We start from the raw sequence: 20,733 nt of genomic DNA on the forward strand, positions 1-20,733 counted from the left end.
TCTGGCTTCGGCTAGCCTCCGGTGGACTGTGCTCCAGTGGATAGCCTGAGGGCCATTCTGGCCACTGAAGCCTCCTTTCCGGCTGAGGGTATTAGCGTGCTATCCGAAGTCCACTCCATTCTGAGTTTTATTACATGATTTTAGTTTGCTTTGCCTTGTCTTCAGTACCTGAGTCTTGTCTTCGTCTGAGTCTGGTCTTCGTCAACGCCTGAGTCTTCATCTTCATCAGCAACTGAGTCTGTCCTTACCCGTAGTCTTGTCCACCTCTGCCTCCTGTCCAGCCTACCGCCTCTGCCATTACCCAGCGGCAGGTCCGAACGGGCTTGGAGTGGTCGGAGGACTACTCAGAGACCAACCTTGCACGGTTGGCCTCATGAAGGTTGTGCAGGTCGGTGGGGGGTTCAGCTACCGGTCTCCACCCAAAGGAGAATCCTTCTCACCTGCCTTGACGCTGCCTTGGAGCTCCTCTCCTAGTTCGCCAAGGTCCAAGGGCACACTTCACCCCGGAATCGGGAGCGCCCCCTAGTGCTTCCTCCTACGATTCCGCAACAGTATTCAATTTATTCAGTACACATTATGCCATACACTTTTATGCTCATTAAGTTAAAAATATTGAATCCTTTTGGTTCTTACTCCTCAGTTACAGCAGGTTCAGGCTGAACACCTTTCTTCTCCTTCACTTTCTTCACTGGATGTTTTTTTTTGCTTTCTTTCTGTGTATATATAAAATACATAATATTTATATAATATATGCATACATTTTATAAAACATTAACATTTTTTTAAAAGCATGTTTTCATTAGGGAAGAAGAGTAGTCTAGTGGTTAGACCTCTGGACAATGATTCAGTAAAGGTTCTGTAACATGAGATGAGAACTCGCCTCTACCTATGGCTCTTTATGTCTTTTTATCTCCCAGTGTATCCAGGAGCCCAGCTGCTTTCCCAGATAATGAGTTTTAATAATGCAAGAAGGGAGACTGACTCCAGTGATGAGGGTTTCTCCCCACTGGAAGAGGGGAAAATTTCCTCAGATTTAGAGCCTCATAACACTGTTCAGTTTCTTTCATAGATGAGTTGCCGAGTCAGTTGTCTCACTTTGAAGACACTTGGCGTAGATGCAGGAGACTGTGTGCACAAAAGAAGGATCCCATATTGGTCACCCTACAAGTGTCATGTTTCTCCTGGAGGCAATTCGAGTTGATTAACCTTGAATAGCATGCTCCAGAGGCAAACTTTAAAGGGGTGGGTGTGTTTTAGCAGGTCTGTACCCCTTGGATCTGAAGGCAAGGGAACAGTTATGTTTTTCCCAAAGGTGGATGCACTGGTGTGTGCTGTTACCAAGCAGATCACCATTCTGGTGGATGGAGGGGCATCTCTGAAGGATGTGCAGGATATAATTGCTATCCTTAATCAGGCCTTTGAGACCATGGCAATGAATTTGCAAACTGCTGCTTGTTGATTCCTGGTGGCTTGAGTTAGTCTGCATGTCTCTCAGGAGACTGAGAGAATGGGGTCAGCTGGCAGAATGGTAATGGAACTGGGAGCCGTCACCCTTAGCTGATGACCTTGTTCATATTGCTGCCAATAATACTTTAAAATCGTCGGCTCAGTATGCTGCAGCAGTCAAAAAAGCAAACAATGTTAGGAATTAGGAAGGGAATGGTTGTTAAAACGGAAAATGTAATAATGCCTTTGTATCGCTCCATGGTGAGGCCGCACCTTCAATACTGTGTACAATTCTGGTCGCCGCATCTCAAAAAAGATATAGTTGTGATGGAGAAGGTACAGTGAAGGGCAACCAAAATGATAAAGGGGATGTAACAGCTCCCCTATGAGGAAAGGCTGAAGAGGTTAGGGCTGTTCAGCTTGGAGAAGAGATGGCTGAGGGGGGATATGATAGAGGTCTTTAAGATTATGAGAGGTCATGAACGAGTAGATGTGAATCGGTTATTTACTGTTACGGTCCCGGGCCATGCCCCGGTCCCTCCACCTACCTCGGGGCCGGCCCGGGCTGCTGGGAAGCTCCCCCGGCCAGGTAAGCCCGACCTGGCTCCTGCCATGGCATTCCCTCTGCGAGGTAGACACCATCGATCCTTGGATGCTGGCCCTGCCCCCTAGGCGTGCACACGCGCGGGAGGCCCGTCATTTAAAAGGGGCCAGCGTGGGAAAACTAAACCCAGCCCTAGATGACGTCAGATGCCGGCAAGGTTATTTAAACCCTGCAGCCAGCCCAAAGCTTCGCCTTGCAACGAGGTTCATTCTTCGGAGTAGCTAGTTGTGCTTCCTGCTTCTCGGTTCCTGTTTGTTCCCGACGTCTGACTTCTGGCTCCTGACCTTGCTTTGTTCATAGACTCTGGCTTCTGCTCCTGTTCCTGGTTTGGCTTCCGACATCTAACTTCTGGCTCCTGACCTGGCTTCGTTCTCCGACTCCAGCTTCGGCTCTCTCCGTTCCGCAGGTATCTGGTTCTTCACTCGCCTGGAGGTTTCGCCTAAGTCCCAGCGGCTCGGGTCCTCGCGGGCTCCTCCCAGGGGGCTGCGGGCTTCCAAGGGTGAAGTCTCTTCTGACCTCCTGGGCTCGGCCTAGTCATTGGACTACCTTGTCGGACTGCTCTTCTGGTCCTTGGTCGCATAGGATCACACCTAAGACCAAGAGGCCCGGGTCCCTAAGGGCTCCTCCTGGGGGGACCTCGGGCTTCCAGTGGTGAAGCCTTCTCTGGATTCCTCCTCCAGCGCCGCCTCCCGGCCGTGACATCCACTGTGCATCCTCCACAGTGCTTCAACATCACTCTCAGCCGGCCCAAGGGTCCACGTCCATAACATTTACACTTTCGGATAATAGAAGGACCAGGGGGCATTCCATGAAATTAGCATGTAGCACATTTAAGACTAATCGGAGAAAATTCTTTTTCACTCAAAGCAGAATTAAGCTCTGGAATTTGTTGCCAGAGGATGTGGTTAGTGCAGTTAGTGTAGCTGGGTTCAAAAAAGGTTTAGATAAGTTCTTGGAGGAGAAGTCCATTAACTGCTATTAATCAGGTTTACTTAGGGAATAGCCACTGCTATTAATTGTATCATTAGCATGTGATCTTCTTGGTGTTTGGGTAATTGCCAGATTCTTGTGGCCTAAACAGGATGCTGGCCTTGATGGATCCTTGGTCTGACCCAGCATGGCAATTTCTTATGTTCTTATGTTCTTATATAAGGGTCTTCAGAAACTCTGAAGTCTAACAGTACCATTATATTTCAATGTCCAGGAAAAGCAAGCAAAAGAACCTGTCAATTAATTTACAAACACTATGACAAAGCTAGCATATTTAATGCATCACTAGATATAACAGCAATGAAAAAAAAACCCTTAATGTATTAACTTTAAAATCCAAATCAGAGCAGTAGTTAATACTTATCAAATCTGTGGCAACAGCTAGGCTTGTTCTCAGAAAGAGTTCAGTATTTTAACTGCAGCTAATCAAACACTAATCCAGACAGAAGTTAGATATAACTCTAACCTAACAGAGAGAGAGTAATAACTCTCACAGCATAGAGTTTATGAGAAATAAAACAACTTTCACATGCTAACTCCTAATACAATAATATAGTAAATGTTGACAAAGTCCAATTGGCCCACCAGCTCTGCCCCATTCTCCTTACCTACACTGTTCTAAAGAATATTTTCCACCTTTCAGCCATACAAGTTTGACCCCCTGCAGGAGATCACTTCTTTATTCATGTTGGTTTTGTCATCCTCCAGTGGTGTGTTATCAGGGCTTCTAGAATTGGCCTTATATGGGTGAAAAGTAAAAGCACAACCAGAAGATATACCGGGGCAAAAGAGCACATAAGGTTGCCTAGTGCCATTTTAGCCATTGAAGTGGGCAGGCCAGGAGTAGGGATTTCTGTAACCTTGGATGGAGCAGGCAGGAAATGGGAGCTGGAGAGAATATTGGGATATCGTATCCCCTTCATACGTCCTTAGGCGAGGGAGAGAGGGCATTGGACGCTGAGATCACTAACATAGGTGTCATAATGGGGGTGGTGGGATGGCTACTGAAGGACTTTAACATTTCATATTGGAGGAAGGTAGATGGTAGATCATGGCTTCATTCAGAGTTAGCATTAACAGTAAAACTCATTGTTAAAATACCAGATTTACTAAAGATTTATGCCCTTTATGTTGGGACATAGAGCTAAAACCAGAATTCAGAGCAGGAACTGGAGGCTGAAGTTTGAATATGAATCTGAAGCTGGCACTTGAAGCTGGAAACGGAACTCAGAGCCGGAGCTGGAGGTGGAAGTTTGAATGTGAAGATGGATCTGGGACTCTGAGCTGCAAGCAGGGACTGAAACTGAGAGCCTGGGGCAGTGATTGGAACTGAAACTCCAAGCAGAAAGTGGAACTGAAAACCCAAAGCAAAGACTGGAGCTAGAAGCTTGGAGTGGGTCTTGCAGTCTTAGCACTGGGACCAGAGCTGAAGTCACCAGTACAGGAAACCGGAGTCAGTCAGAAACTGGAACTGCAAAATGATGCAAAGGCAAGAATTGCAACTTGGCACTTGCCAGAGTGGAATAAACCAGGAGCTGGAATTGAAAGCAAGAAGAAGAGCTACGCAGTGGAAAGCAGAGTTGCTTACCTGTAACGTATTCTCCTAGGACAACAGGATGTTAGTCCTCACGCAAGGGTGACATCATTGGATTGAGCCCGGCATAGAAAACTTATGTCAAAGTTTCTAGAACTTTGATTTGAGTACACTAAGCATGCTCAGCAAGCCCTATACCATGCATCCACACAGGGTCCCTCTTCAGTCTCATAACATAGAATTATGATAAAATAAAATAATAAAAAAATAGGGGAACCCAACTCCGCGGGGTGGTGGGCGGGTTTTGTGAGGACTAACATCCTGCTGTCCTAGTAGAACACCTGTTACAGGTAAGCAACTCTGCTTTCTCCTAGGACAAGCAGGATGGTAGTCCTCAGACATGGGTGAATCCCTAGCTACAGGCTATTCCCGAACACAAAAGGGGACCAACAGACACCTAACTAGATGCCAATGGACACAACAACAACAGTGCTGTTGGTAACAGAGGGGGAGACAGCCTGAACCCAAACAATGGGCCCTAGGGAGGGAAAGTTGGGTTCAACACTTCTAAGAGATTTCGGAGGATGGACTGGCCAAACCTACTGTCACGTCGGTCATCCCTATCCAGACAGTAGTGTGAAGAAATGTGTGGAGAGAACTCCACGTCGCAGCCTTGTAGATCTCCTCCATGGGAACTGCTCGCAAGTGGGTTACCGACGTTACCATGGCTCTGAGAGAATGAACCTTGATATGAGCCCCAAAATGCAGTCCCGTCTGGGCATAACAGAAGGAGATGCAATCTGCTAGCCAATTGGATAGTGACTGTTTATCAACGGCAACTCCCAATCTTTTCCTGTCAAAAGAATCGAAAAGTTGGATGGACTGTCTATGGGTTCTGGCGCTCCAGATAGAAGGCTAAGGCCCTCTTGCAATCCAAACTGTGCATTGCTCGTTTGCCTTGGTATGAATGGGGATTGGGAAAGAATGTTGGCAGGACGACTGACTAGTTAAGATGGAATTCCATCACCATCTTAGGTAGAAACTTAGGGTGCGTGTGCAAGACCACCCTGCCATGAAGAAACTTGGTATAAGGTGGATAAGACACTAAGGCCTGCGTGCTGAAGCAACTGCCACCAAAACTATGACCTTCCAGGTCAGGTACTTCAGGTCACAGATGTGCAGACGCTCAAAAGGAGCTTTTATCCGCTGAGCAAGTACCACGTTGAGGTCCCAAAACACAGTGAGGCCATAGGGGAGGCTTCAACTGAAGCAGGCTCCGCATGAATGTATAACTATAAGCTGTACAGAGATGGGTGTACCATCTACATCTTGGTGGTAGGCGCCAATTGCACTCAGATGAATTCAAATGGAATTGGTTTTTAGGACACTTCCGATAGGTACAAAAGGTAATTAAGCAGTTTTTGTGTGGGACCCTGAGGTAGTGACGTCATGTGGTGGGGACGCCCCCGAGGTTCCCGCCATGACATATTCAAAAGAGAGGGTGGCGCGCACGCGCGTGTCCTAAGTGACCTCTGTGGGCGATTGCGTTCGCCATTCTTACACAGAGGTCACTTAGGATAGGTAACTAATACCTGTAATTCACTTGCTGCCTGCTCCCACCTTCTCTTCTACCTGGAAGGATTTGCTATCTTCAACACCAGTGAGTACCACCATCTCCACCTCAGAGCTTTCCCTGGAACCAGGAACTCGCTCCTCGAGGGCCTGCCTCCGTTCCAGCCCTGGTGCCATCTCCTACGTGGAACCGCTGTGTGAGCACATCTCCTTCAAGCCTCTCAGCTCTCAGGGATCAGGTACTCGCTCCGCGAGGGCCTGCTCTTCCTATCCTGGGGTTCTCCATACTGGGGCTTGTTCATATTCCACTGTACTCATTATTCTCAGTTCTTTCCACTACAGCACTGCTACCAGAGGAGTTGCTGTTCCAGCGCCTGAGGGATACTAGCCCTGCCGGGCTACCCTGTCATGTAGAATTTTAGTGTAAGGCGGATAGGTAACTGTAACATTGCTACAAGAATTTCGGTATATAAAAATGTTAAATAAATAAATAAATAAATACCTGTAATTCACTAACTCTGCGAGCGGATGTGATCGCAAGAAGAAAAACTACCTTCCAGGTGAGATAACGGAGATCACAGGAGTGGAGAGGCTCAAACAGAGGTTGCATAAGCCGTCCCAACACTACGTTAAGGTCCCAAGCAGGGGCCAGAGGGCGCAGTGGAGGTTTTAAATGGAGCAAGCCTCTCATGAAGCGTGATACTAAGGATTGTGTCGAAATGGAGACATTTCCTAAACCCTTTTGGTACACAGACACTGCACTGATATGCACCCTGATAGAGGAAGTTTTCAGGCCTAACTCTGACAGGTGCCAGAGATAGTCCAGGAACCTTGCTGTGGAACAAGTGAAGGGGTCTATGGACATGGAAGTGCACAAGACCGAAGGCTTTCGTGAAGCCACCAGGACTCGGGATACTGACTCTGAAAGGTTAAGAGGTTGGAGTATTAACCTTTCAACATCCAGGCCATCAGAGACAGAGCCTGGAGGTTGGGGTGGAGCAGGTAGCCGTCGTTCTGAGTTATCAGAAAGGGATCCTTCTCCAGGGGAATGTGCTGGCGTATTGATAGGTCCTGGAGGATTGGAAAACACACCTGGTGTGGCCAGTGGGGAGCTATCACAATCATTAAGCCGTTGTCCTTCCGTAGATTCACGAGAGTCTTTGAAATGAGAGGAAGTATAGGGTACGCATAAAGGAGACCGCTGGCCCCGGAGAGAGCGAAGGCATCTCTTGGTTGCGAATGATGACTGCGAATGAAAGAGCAGAAGTTGTCTACTTTGTGGTTGTGGACTGATGCAAAGAGGTCTATGCAAGGGTAGCCCCCAACGTTGGAATATTGAGTCCGCTACCATGGGGTTGAGAGACCACTCGTGTGGATGGAAAGTGCGACTCAGCTTGTCCGCCAATAGATTGTCCACTCCCGGCAAGTAGGTTGCTTTGAGGCACATCGAGCGGGAAAGGGCCCATGCCCATATCTATGCAGCTTCCTGACACAGGAGGTAGGAGCCCGTTCCCCCTTGTTTATTGATGTACCATATCGCAACCTGATTGTCGGTTTGAAACAGGATGGCTTTGTCTGATAGGCAGTCCTGAGAGGCCTTGAGGGCATATCTGATCACCCTTAGCTCCAGGAAATTTATTTGGTGTTTGGCTTCCTCTAGAGACCAGGTTCCCTGAGTCTGCAGGTCGCCTACATGTGCACCCCACCCTAGGTTGGAGGCATTTGTTGTTAAGACAATTTGAGGTTTTGGAGCCTGAAATGGAAGGCCTTGAATGAGACTGGAGTGGTGCATCCACCAGCCTAAAGACAGACGGAGCTGTTTGGTAACCTGGACGATGCTGGACATTGGCTGACAAGCTTGAATCCACTGGGATTTTAGGGTCCACTGCATGACCCTCATAGCAAGGCGAGCCATTGCAGTGACATGCACCGAGGACGCCATGTGACCCAGCAGTATGAGGAAATGACGAGCAGTTGAAGATGCTCAAGTTTGCATGTGATGCGCCAGAGAGGTTATGGTGAAAGCGCGATCCTGGGGTAGAAAGGCTTTCGCCTGTAGTGTGTTTAGGTCAGCCCCTATAAAGGAAAGGGTTTGGGATGGAACTTTCTTGGATTTGGGATAGTTGATTAGAAAACCTAAGGAGATCAGGGTATGGATAGTGAGTCGCAGGGAGGCTAATGCATCCTGCTGAGTCAGAGCCCTTGTCAACCAATTGTCGAGATAAGGGTAGACATGCACTCCCTGATTCCTGAGAAAGGCTGCAACCACCACCAGGCACTTGGTGAATACTCGTGGAGCGGATGCTAGGCCGAATGGTAGTACACAGTACTGGAAGTGACAAGGGCAGACCAGGAATTGCAGGAATTTGCGATGAGAAGGAGTTATGGAGATGTGTGTGTAAGAGCATAGCCAATCTCCTCTTTGTAGAAGAGGAAGTAGAGAGCCCAAGGTTACCATTTTGAATTTTTCTTTCTGTAAAAATGTGTTTAGGGCGCGAAGGTCCAGAATCGGACGTACTCCACCTGACTTTTTTGGTATCAGAAAATACCGGGAATAGAACCCTTGCCCCTGTTGGGAGAGGGGCGTTGGTTCTATTGCTCAGATTTTGAGAAGGATTGAGACCTCCTGTTCGAGCAAGAGAGAGAGGTCGGACGTTCCCCACGTCAGTCAGGAAATTTAGATGGTAACCCTGAGTGACTACCGCAAGCACCCACTGGTCTGTGGTGACTGTATGCCAAATGTTGTTGAAGTGGCACAGCAGACCGCCGACCAGTATGGATGGAAGAGAAATTTGGCTTACACTCTCTAGGAAGGAGTCAAAATCCTGACGCTGGCCCAGATTGAGAGGCTGGCTGAGACTTTTGAGGCCGAGACTGTCTGGACTGACCTTTTTGGTAAGGTCTGGAAGGATGACCTTTAGAAGCTGGAGGATAGAATTTTCTTGGCTTGTAGGCCGGCCTTTTAGAGTCACGCCTGAAAGTTCTCTTTGGGGCGGATGGTAAATCAGACGGCACAGAAGAGAACTGGTGCAGTGTTTCATGATGGTCCTTCAGCTGCACCATAATCTCTCAGATCTTTTCACCAAAGAGATTATTGCCTACGCAGGGTAGATCAGCTAACCTGTCTTGCATTTCTGATCTTAAGTCTGAGGATTTGAGCCAGGCCCATCTCCTTGCACTAATACCCGCTACAGACACTCTAGAGGCAGTGTCAAAAATATCATATGCAGCGGGTACCTCGTGTTTTCCAGCATCCAGACCTTTTTGAGCCAGGGCATAAAGCTGACTTTGGAGTTGCTGTTACGATTCCTCCCGTAGCTGGAGCTAGGGGAGGCCTCTCACCTTTCTCTGGAGGCCGCTCCGAAGCTGGGGTCTCGCCTGATCTGGTTGCCCAGGTTTTGCTCCATGGCCTGGGAGGCCTTTGACGTCCTCGGGGCCTGCCTGGGGCCTGCTTCAGTCTTCGCCTGGACTTCCTGGTTTGGGCCCCGCCCTTCACCCTAGTGGTCAACCCGCAGCTCCTCTCTCCAGTTATAGGGTCAGCCAGGTATGGCCCATCTGAACTCCTCCCAGGGAGTTGCTTGTTTCCTGTCCTATAAAAGGACTTCCTCTTCACTCAGTCCTTGCTTCGGCAAGGGGCTAGTCTACCTAGGCTATGTCTCCCTTGGACTTCCTATGTGTTCCATTGTTCCTGTTGTGTCTGGTCCAGACGCCAGAATGTGGGACCCGTGCCGCCGAGAGTCTTCTCCTGTGTTCTGAGTCTGCAGATTCCTCGTTGCCTTGCCTAGTTCCGACTCTGGAGGATCCAAGGGGTTTCCACTACCCTGAGCTAAGTGACTTTCCGAGCTTCTCCTGCTCTTCTCATGGTCCGCGACCAGCCTCCTGGCTGTGTAGGGTGCGTAGGAGACAGTGTGGTCCGCGACCAGCCCATTGGGTCTGCCTGTTCACGGTGGGCTGTGTAGGGCGCCTGAAGGTCCAGCTCATACCTCTTGCTCCTGTCTTCGTCCTGAACTCCACTGTGCTTGCTCCAAGTTCCAAGACCTTGCTTTGACCGCTTCAGTCCTGTGCCTTCCTGGCCTACATCCGGCCTGCTGCCTCTGCTGCTCCCTGCGGCAGGTCCAAAAGGGCTGAGAACGGTTGGAGGACCGTTCAGAGACCACCATAATGGTGTGGTCTCCCGGGGCGTGTAGGTCGGTGAAGTGGCCAAGACTTGGACCGTCTTCACCACCGCAAGGGCACACCTCACTTCTCTTCCACCTAGAGAGCCCTGGTATGCCAAGCCTCGAGTGCTTGCTCAAGACTGACGCTAGCCATAACAGTTGCTAGCGATTCAGAAAAATCCTGTTATACTGTGACATGTATAACTGGTAAGAGGCAATGCGAGATATGACATTGAGCCATGGAAGACACGTCTACCAAAAGCATCCAGGGATCCCTGGAGGTATGGAGGAATGAGGTTTTGAACGTCATGCCTTTTTCTGGGATGATTCAACAACCACAGAGTGATGATCCAGCTGTGACTTTTTGAAATCCTGGAGCTGACTGTACAAGGTAAGTTGCATCTGTCTTATGGTTGACAGGTGGGACTGAACCTGGCAGTTCCCAGTTTCTCTTGAGGAGGTCAATCAGGATTTCATGAATAGGTATAGACATTATCTCCTTAGAAGCATCAAGAAACTGAAGTACTTCCAGCATCTTGTGCCTAGAGTCCTCTTCTGTCTGAAGTTGAAAAGGAATGGTTTCAGACATTTCCTTGATGAAATTAATGAAAGACAGATCTTCTGGTGGAGAACGTCGTCTTTCATCTGGAGGAGAGGGCTCTAAAGGCAGATCATCGGTATCCTGGGAAGTATCATCAGTCCAAGGATCATAAGGCTGGTCACCAGCTCCATAGGATCTCCAGAAGGGAGGAATGGTGTTAATCCTGAAGGACCAGGCCTAGGCATCGATGGCGTCATAAGTGGAACCGACAGCATCGATGGAGGCGCCGACGGCATAGATGGAGGAATCGATGGCATCGATGGAGGCACCGAAGGAACCAGTGACATTGATGGACGAGTCGGTGGTAAGATTCCAGACGGTGGAATGTGTATCAGTGTTTCCTCTTCATTCGATGATAATGGAATTGGAGCAGAAGGTACTGCATCCACCGGTGCTCTCGGTTCCAGTGGTGGAAGGGCTCCGATCAATGCATCCAGTTTACCCAGTAGCGGTGCAAGCGCTACGGGAATCGGATCGGTGACCAGCTTGGGAACCAGCACCAGCGTTGATGGAGGTTGGAAGTGCTTTTCCGATGGCCTCTTGGATCATCCGATCCAATTCTTTTCGGATACCTGAGGCGAATAACCCTGGCTCCGGAGTAGGAGGCAGCACTGGCATAGCCGAGGGTCCACCGGTGAAGGTTGAATCGCAGATCCCTGCACCACTGAAGGTGGGGAACGCCTCGGTGACCCAGTCACAGAAGAGGATGGGGCCTTTTCTGGACGGGGCTTCTTTGTCTGTGGCTCTGTCGACATCAATGATGAGGGCTTGCCTGTATCGGCAGACTGAGCCTTATGATGACGGTGTCGACGTTTTTCATGATGATCTCCTCAGTCCTTTTCTTCAGGAGGCAAGGAGACGATCAACACCCTTGGAATCGTCAACGCCGGTCGGGCAGCAGCGGTGTCCCGGTGCTGACGAGAGGTCAATGGAACCGGCTCAGATGAGGTTGAAGCTATCGATGGAGCCGGGGTTTTTGACTGAAAGAAAAAGTCCATTTTCTCTAAACGAGCCTTGCGGCCTTTCGGTGTTATTTGGGCACATTTGGTGCAAGTTTGGACATCATGGTCAGACCCCAAACATAAAATACAGGCCCTATGCGGGTCAGTCAGGGACATTGTCCGAGAACAGTCAAGACACCGACAAAAACCCGACGCCCGCAGTGTGGTCGATGGCCAGTAGGCCCCAAAGGAATAACTCGATGGGACTCGACCGCAACTAGGGTAAAGCCTTACCTTTCGACCGCGGAGTATAGATATCAATAGGGGGACCCCTATGGGATTAAAATGTTTTGAAATTTTTGAGAGAAGTTCCGTGAGGAAAATTCCTGTCAGGAATCTGAAAAGAGCTCCTTAAGCCACGTGGCTACTGCTGCGCGGAAAAAAGAAGACTGAAGGGGGACCCCTGCTGGATGCAGGGTTGGTGCTATGCTGGGCATGCCCAGTAGATGCCAGTCAAAGTTCTAGAAACTCTGACAAAAGTGTTCCGTGATTGGGCTCCATCCTGATCATGTCACCCATATGTGAGGACTACCATCCTGCTTGTGCTGAGAGAAAGAGAGGGTGCAGCCGTCTGCAACTGGCAGGCGCAATAGTACCCCCTTCATAGGGCCCCCCTCCAGGGCCCCTTCCAGGGGGTTTGGGTTTCTGAGGATATGTCTTGTGGAACCGACGAATCATGTCTTTGTCGTTGATGTTGACAAGTGGTTCCCATGAATTCTCCTCAGGACCGTATCCTTCGCAGGAGATAAGATACTCCCAAGTCTTGCCTCTCTTGTGAACATCTAAGATGTCATCAACCTTGTAATCAATGTCCTCCTCAGCATCCGGAGTAGCAGGTTCAGGAGGCTTGTTGGAGAACTCAGAGAGAAAAAGTGGTTTTAGCAGAACCAGATGAAAGGCGTTGTGTATCTTCATGGATGGAGGTAGTTTTAGGCTATATGTCAAATCTCCCAGTCGTCGGAGGATGGCAAAGGGTCCGATGTAGCGTGGCGCAAAGCGTGCCGAAGGCAGCTTAAGGCAAAGAAATCTTGTACTCAGCCACACTTTGTCTCCTGGTTGAAACTGAGGTGCCTTTCTATGATGGGCATTGTAAGTTCTCTTGGCTCTTTGGCCTGCCTTGAGTAGCAGTTCTTTAGTTTGTCTCCAGAGCTGTTGTAATTCTGCTGCCATGGATTGAGCTGCAGGTGAGGCCACAGTCAATGGTAATGGTAGAGGAGGTAGTAGTTGCCGACCATATACGACTTGAAAAGGGGAGGACTCTGTAGCAGTGGCAGGATGTGAATTTAAGGCAAACTCTGCCTAAGGTAGTAATTCTGTCCAGTCGCTTTGTCTTGTGTTCACATAAGATTGCAAAATTGTTTAAGTGGCCTGTTCATCCTTTCAGTCTGCCCGTTGGATTCTGGATGATAGGCAGACGTGAGGTCCAATGAAATGTCAAACCTTTTGCAACGTGCTCTCCAGAATTTAGCGGTAAATTGTACACCTCTGTCGGATAAGATGTGCTTGGGCATCTCATGAAGGCAAAAAATGTGTTTGACAAATAGCTTTGTTAGTTCAGCAGCAGATAGTAAACCTGGCAGTGCCACGAAATGTGCCATTTTTGAAAAGCAATCGACAGTCACCCAAATAGTATTGTTTCCTCCGGAAGATGGTAGATCCACTATGAAGTTGGTCGCAATGTGTGTCCAGGGCGCCTCAGCAACCGACAGAGGTTGTAGGAGACCCCAGGGCATCTGGCAGGGGGTTTCTGTCTTGCACAGGTTGCACAGGAAGATACGTAGGCTTGTATGTCCTCCTTTATTGTAGGCCACCAATAGAAGCATTGGAGCATGGCTAGTGTACGGCTTTGCCCAGGATGGCCAGCCAGACAGGAATCATGTGCCCATTTTAATAGCTTCTTCCTCATACTCCGAGCCACAACTGTTTTACCGGCAGGAACTATGTGCGTGGCTGCCAAAGCCAGTTTCTCGGGGCTGATAATGTGGCGAGGTTCATCGGGTACGTCATCTGGAGAAAATGAGCGTGAAAGGGCATCTGTTAAATCTGTTAAACAGTGGACCCTTGACCCGGCACGGAAGAACACCCACCTGAGGAACCGGGATGTCCTTCGTCACCGGAGGGTGGATATCCGGAGCAAGACCCCTCAGTACTTAGCAAGAGAAAGCAGACAGGTACAGGCCAGCGAGCCCAAGCCGGGTTCCACGCGAGGCAGGGGTCAGTGAAGATCAAATCCAATCCGGGTCCGGACAGATAGCAGGTGGAGCAAAGTGAAGTCCAATCCGGGTCGAGGCAGGCAGCGGACAAACAGAGCAAAGTCCAATCCGGGTCGAGGCAGGCAGCGGACAAACAGAGCAAAGTCCAATCCGGGTCGAGGCAGGCAGCAGGCAAACAGAGTCAAGTCCAATCTGGGTCGAGGCAGGCAGCGGGCAAACAGAGCAAAGTCCAATCCGGGTCGAGGCAGGCAGCAGGCAAACAGAGTCAAGTCCAATCTGGGTCGAAGCAGGCAGCAGGCAAACAGAGCAAAGTCCAATCTGGGTCGAGGCAGGCAGCGGGCAAACAGAGCAAAGTCCAATCCGGGTCGAGGCAGGCAGCAGGCAAACAGAGTCAGGCACGGTCCGGGTCTCGGCAGGCAGGCAGCAAGGCAAGGCGGAGTCAAGCACGGTCCGGGTCTCGGCAGGCAGGTAGCAAGGCAAGGCAGCGTCAGGCACGGTCCGGGTCTCGGTAAGCAGGTAGCAAGGCAAGGCAGCGTCAGGCACGGTCCGGGTCTCGGTAGGCAGGTAGCAAGGCAAGGCAGAGTCAGGCACAGCAAAGTCACACCAGGGCACAGCAAAGCACGGGACCTATTGAGAAGGCGTCTGATGCCTGCCCTGCACCGCTTAAATCTCCCTCCCTGCTGACGTCAGTTTCCGGGGCCGGCCTCGTCCTCGCGATCCTGCCCCTTTAAGGGGCGGAGCTGGCCGCGTCGCATCCGATGCCGTCCCGCGACGGCAAGACGTCTGCACGCTGCGAGCCGTGCTCTGGGGGCCCGGAAGGATGGCGTGCCGACCCGCCGGCGGAAAAGAGGTAGGGAGGCCCGATCGCATGCGATCGCGATCGGGCCTCACAACAGTACCCCCCCTCTTACGCCCCCTCCTGGACGGGCCTGGTTTCTCCGGATGCTGCAGATGGAACTGGCGAAGGAGAGACTTATCCAAGATGTTGACCATCGGTTCCCATGAGTTTTCCTCCGGACCAAACCCATCCCAAGCGATCAAATACTCCCACCGCCGATGAAGGCGACGGATGTCCAGAACTTCCCGAACTTGGTAAATGGAGTCATCCGCAGAGGTCACAGGGGAAGATGGACACGGAGTAGCGTGAAAGGAGGACGAGACCAGGGGCTTGAGGAGCGACACGTGGAAGGAATTGTGGATCCGGAGAGTAGATGGGAGACGTAGCTGATAGGTGACAGGACCCAGACGTCTGCAGACAAAGAAGGGCCCTATGTAACGAGGGGCAAGTCGCATAGAGGGAACCCGGAGACGTAAATGACGGGTAGATAGCCAGACCCGATCCCCCGGGTTAAACTGAGGAGCAGGCCTGCGATGACGGTCCGCAGTACGTTTAGCGGTGGCAGCTGCGCGGTGAAGGCGAGCATTGGTAGCCATCCAAAGTTCATGGAGCTGCTGGGCGGACAACTGAGCAGCCGGGGAAGCCACGGACAGGGGAAGAGGCAGAGGAGGGCGAGGCTGTTTACCAAAAACAATCTGGAATGGGGACTGACCGGTGGCAGAGTGGATGTGGGAATTATGAGCAAACTCCGCCCACGGAAGGAGGAGAGCCCAATCATCATGACGGTGATTCACAAAGAGGCGGAGAAACAACTTCAGACCCCGGTTGACCCGCTCCGCCTGTCCATTACCTTGCGGGTGAAAAGCAGTCGTGAAATCCAACTGGACCCCAAACTTTTTGCACAGCCCACTCCAATACTTGGCCGTGAATTGAGGACCCCTGTCCAAGGTAACATGGAGTGGGAGGCCATGTAGACGAAAAATGTGAGAGGAAAAAAGATCCGCCAGTTCAGGGGCAGAAGGCAACTTGGCCAGGGGCACAAAATGGGCCATCTTGGAGAACCTATCGACCACCACCCAGACCACTCGGAACCCAGCGGAGAGAGGAAGGTCCACAATAAGTCCGTAGAAATATGGGTCCACGGCTCCGGGGGGAGGAAGGGGTTGAGGAGGCCCAAGGTCGGCCAGGCAATGGCTTCTGCTGGGCGCATTTCGGGCAGGAAGCGACATAGGCTAGCACATCTCTCCTCATCTGCGGCCACCAGTAATAACGCTCAAGAAGGGCCCAAGTACCCGCTCGTCCTGGATGTCCCGCGGACAGTGAATCATGCGCCCATGAAAGCACTTTAGGACGCAGCCTGAGGGGTACAACTGTCTTGCCGGAGGGTATCGTCTCGGTGACAGCGAGCATCAACTTAGCAGGATCAATAATGTGAGTCAACGTGTCAGGTACATCTTCAACCTCAAAAGCCCGAGAGAGGGCGTCAGCCCGTCTATTTTTCGTTGCAGGCCGATACCGAAGAATAAAATCGAATCGAGAAAAAAAGAGAGACCAGCGGGCCTGTCGGGGATTAAGGCGTTGCGCTCGGTTGATATATTCTAAATTTTTATGGTCCGTGTAGACCGTGATGGTATGTTGCGCCCCTTCTAACCACTGCCTCCACTCCTCAAATGCTAGTTTAATGGCCAAAAGTTCCTTATCCCCAATCCCATAGTTTTTTTCTGCAGGTGAGAATTTCTGGGAAAAGTAAGAACAAGGAAACAGTACTCCCCGGGCAGAATGTTGGCTGAGGACCGCACCAACTGCGATTTCCGAAGCGTCTACTTCTACCACAAACGGGCGGTTAGGGTCCGGATGATGAAGACAGGGTTCTTGTAGGAAGGCTTCTTTAATCTCCTGGAATGCACGTATGGCCTCTTGGGACCATACTTTGGTGTCAGCCCCTTTCCTGGTAAGGGCGGTGATGGGTGCTATAATGTGGGAATAATGTGGAATGAAATTCCGATAAAAATTGGAGAAACCAAGAAATCGTTGTATGGCTCGTAATCCTTTGGGTTGTGGCCAATCTTGAATACAGGCCACTTTTCCCGGATCCATCTGGAACCCGGTAGTGGATACGATGAATCCCAAAAAAGGTATTGACTGTCTTTCGAACAGACATTTTTCCAATTTCACAAACAGTCCATTTTCTCTTAATCATTGGAGGACTTGACGAACATCCTTACGGTGGATCTCAAGATCTTTGGAGTAAATGAGGATATCATCCAGATAAACAATCACTTGCTTATATAGCATGTCCCGAAACACCTCGTTCATCAGGTTTTGAAAAACCGCAGGTGCATTGCACAGGCCAAAAGGCATTACCAGGTATTCGTAGTGACCGCTACGAGTATTAAAAGCGGTTTTCCACTCATCTCCGGGTTTGATTCGTACCAGATTATAGGCACCTCGTAAATCCAGTTTCGAAAAGATCTTGGCGCCATGTAATTGGTCAAGCAGTTCAGGTATTAACGGCAAGGGGTAACTGTCCTTGCGAGTAATCGCGTTAAGTCCCCGGTAGTCAATGCAGGGTCTCAACCCTCCGTCTTTCTTTGGAACAAAGAAGAAACCGGCCCCGGCTGGGGATGTGGAAGGTCTAATAAATCCTCGTGCGAGGTTCTCCTTGATGTAATCGGCCATAGCCTGAGATTCAGGTCCAGACAGTGGATAAATCCTGCCTCTAGGTGGGATAGCGTTAGGAAGTAGGTTGATTGCACAATCGAATCTTCGATGGCAGGGCAAGATCTCCGCTTTCTCTTTAGAGAAGACGTCTGCAAAGTCGACGTATTGCTGTGGTAACTCCATCCTGGCAGTGGCTAAAGATAATGCGGGTTGGTGAGACCAGTGAATACAAGTCTTTTGACATTCGGATCCCCACGCTGAAATTTGTAGGGTCTTCCAGTCAATGTGTGGAGAATGTCTTTGTAACCAAGGTAGACCCAGTACCACTGGGTGGACAGTCTTTTCCAGAACAAAAAACGAAATCTCTTCCTTGTGAAGAATTCCGGTAATAAGAGATATGGGAGTAGTATTACATGTGACTTGTCCAGGTAGATTCTCACCTTGAATCGAAGAAATAAACAGTGGTGTTTTGCAGACCTGTGTTGGAATCTGAAGCTGACGGACGAGTTCGGCAAGAATAAAATTCCCCCCAGCTCCGGAGTCGATCAAAGCTTGGGTGGTGAAAGATCCATATCTTCCTTGTAGTGTCACAGGAACTATGAATTGAGGAGCTGGGTTGCCCCCTAGAGTCTGCTCCTCCGAGATCCCTAGGACCGGTAGTTTCCCGGACGCTCAGGACACTGTGCGAGAAGGTGTCCCTTGTTGCCACAGTATAGACATAGGCCCATCCTCCTTCGGCGTTGCTTTTCCTCCGGTGTAAGTCGGCTCCTACCAAGCTGCATGGGTTCTTCCTTCTGTTCCTTGGGAACCTCTGGAGTATCAGGAGTTAGAAGCGGTCGAGAGAAGTGAGGGGCCAATGGCGCAAAGCGACGAGGCGGTCTGGATTCCTTGGCCCGTTGTTGAATCCGTCTGTCAATGCGACCCGCCAAATCAATGAGTGCGTCGAGGTCCTCCGGAAGCTCTCGTCCAGCCAGTTCGTCTTTAATACGAGGGGACAACCCCTCCAGAAAGATGCCTCGAAGGCAATCCGAATGCCATCCTAATTCGGAGGCCAATGTGCAAAATTCGATGGCGAAGTCAGCTAGGGTATGAGAACCCTGGCGTAGATTAAGGAGTTCTGACGTAGCTGTAGCAAGTCTCCCAGGTTCATCAAATACCTTACGAAAGGTGGAAACAAATCTGGATAAATCATTCAATATTGGATCACCTTTTTCCCAAAGGGGAGAAGCCCATGCCATGGCCTTCCCGTCAAGTAAGGAGATGATGAAAGAGGTCTTAGTCTGGTCGTTAGGAAATTGTTGTTCTTGTAATGAGAATCGAATGTAACATTGGTTGATGAATCCTCTACATCCCTTAGCCTCTTCAGAGAACCGAGGTGGTGCCGGTAAATGTGATACCGATACTGAGGCGCTAGGCGGAGGTGGTACCAGAGCTGCTGCTGCGACCCGCGTGAGGCATCTAATTGCCGTACAAGTCTATCTACGGTAGCATTTAAAGCCTCCAGACTTAGTTGTTGCTGCTGCTGTTGTCGCTGCTGCATTAGCTGTTGGGCAAGCCCGGGAATAGCCTGAAGACCAGATAGATCCACCGGGTCCATGGCCTTCTCAATCTGTTAAATCTGTTAAACAGTGGACCCTTGACCCGGCACGGAAGAACACCCACCTGAGGAACCGGGATGTCCTTCGTCACCGGAGGGTGGATATCCGGAGCAAGACCCCTCAGTACTTAGCAAGAGAAAGCAGACAGGTACAGGCCAGCGAGCCCAAGCCGGGTTCCACGCGAGGCAGGGGTCAGTGAAGATCAAATCCAATCCGGGTCCGGACAGATAGCAGGTGGAGCAAAGTGAAGTCCAATCCGGGTCGAGGCAGGCAGCGGGCAAACAGAGCAAAGTCCAATCCGGGTCGAGGCAGGCAGCGGACAAACAGAGCAAAGTCCAATCCGGGTCGAGGCAGGCAGCAGGCAAACAGAGTCAAGTCCAATCTGGGTCGAGGCAGGCAGCGGGCAAACAGAGCAAAGTCCAATCCGGGTCGAGGCAGGCAGCAGGCAAACAGAGTCAAGTCCAATCTGGGTCGAGGCAGGCAGCGGGCAAACAGAGCAAAGTCCAATCCGGGTCGAGGCAGGCAGCAGGCAAACAGAGTCAAGTCCAATCTGGGTCGAGGCAGGCAGCGGGCAAACAGAGCAAAGTCCAATCCGGGTCGAGGCAGGCAGCAGGCAAACAGAGTCAGGCACGGTCCGGGTCTCGGCAGGCAGGCAGCAAGGCAAGGCGGAGTCAAGCACGGTCCGGGTCTCGGCAGGCAGGTAGCAAGGCAAGGCAGCGTCAGGCACGGTCCGGGTCTCGGTAAGCAGGTAGCAAGGCAAGGCAGCGTCAGGCACGGTCCGGGTCTCGGTAGGCAGGTAGCAAGGCAAGGCAGAGTCAGGCACAGCAGTCACACCAGGGCACAGCAAAGCACGGGACCTATTGAGAAGGCGTCTGATGCCTGCCCTGCACCGCTTAAATCTCCCTCCCTGCTGACGTCAGTTTCCGGGGCCGGCCTCGTCCTCGCGATCCTGCCCCTTTAAGGGGCGGAGCTGGCCGCGTCGCATCCGATGCCGTCCCGCGACGGCAAGACGTCTGCACGCTGCGAGCCGTGCTCTGGGGGCCCGGAAGGATGGCGTGCCGACCCGCCGGCGGAAAAGAGGTAGGGAGGCCCGATCGCATGCGATCGCGATCGGGCCTCACAACAGCATCTGCCCGGATATTTTTTTCTGCTGGACGGTATTTGAGTAGGAAATCAAATCTGTTGAAGAACAGTGACCACCGGGCCTGTCGGTGGTTGAGTCGTTATGCATGTCCAAGGTACTCCAAGTTTTTATGATCAGTATATACCAGGATTTGATGTTGAGCGCCCTCTAGCCATGGGCGCCACTCTTCAAAGGCCAGTTTATTTATTTATTTATTTATTTATTTAGAATTTTTATATACCAAAATTCTTGTTGGGAAACAAATCAGTCCGGTTTACAGGTAACAACAATAATGCCGCGGGACGGGAAACAGTGCCCCTGGCTTTACAAGAAACATATTAAACAAGGCTTTACATAACATAATGAATAGTAACGATTCAAGGAAACTTCATAAG

The 20,733-nt window shown here is 50.6% G+C and overlaps 1 protein-coding gene across 1 annotated transcript in view; it reads right to left on the reverse strand.

The window, feature by feature from the left end:
- CCDC7 (coiled-coil domain containing 7) overlaps nucleotides 1-20,733 on the reverse strand; it is an 820,938-nt gene that overhangs the window by 414,633 nt on the left and 385,572 nt on the right. Inside the window, exon 14 of the mRNA XM_029587039.1 lies at nucleotides 634-713. Within this exon, the coding sequence (XP_029442899.1) occupies nucleotides 634-713 (80 nt within the window). The remainder of the gene's footprint in view (nucleotides 1-633; nucleotides 714-20,733) is intronic.

Source organism: Rhinatrema bivittatum, chromosome 2 (genome assembly GCF_901001135.1).
Source record: "Rhinatrema bivittatum chromosome 2, aRhiBiv1.1, whole genome shotgun sequence".
NCBI classification, from domain to species: domain Eukaryota; kingdom Metazoa; phylum Chordata; class Amphibia; order Gymnophiona; family Rhinatrematidae; genus Rhinatrema; species Rhinatrema bivittatum.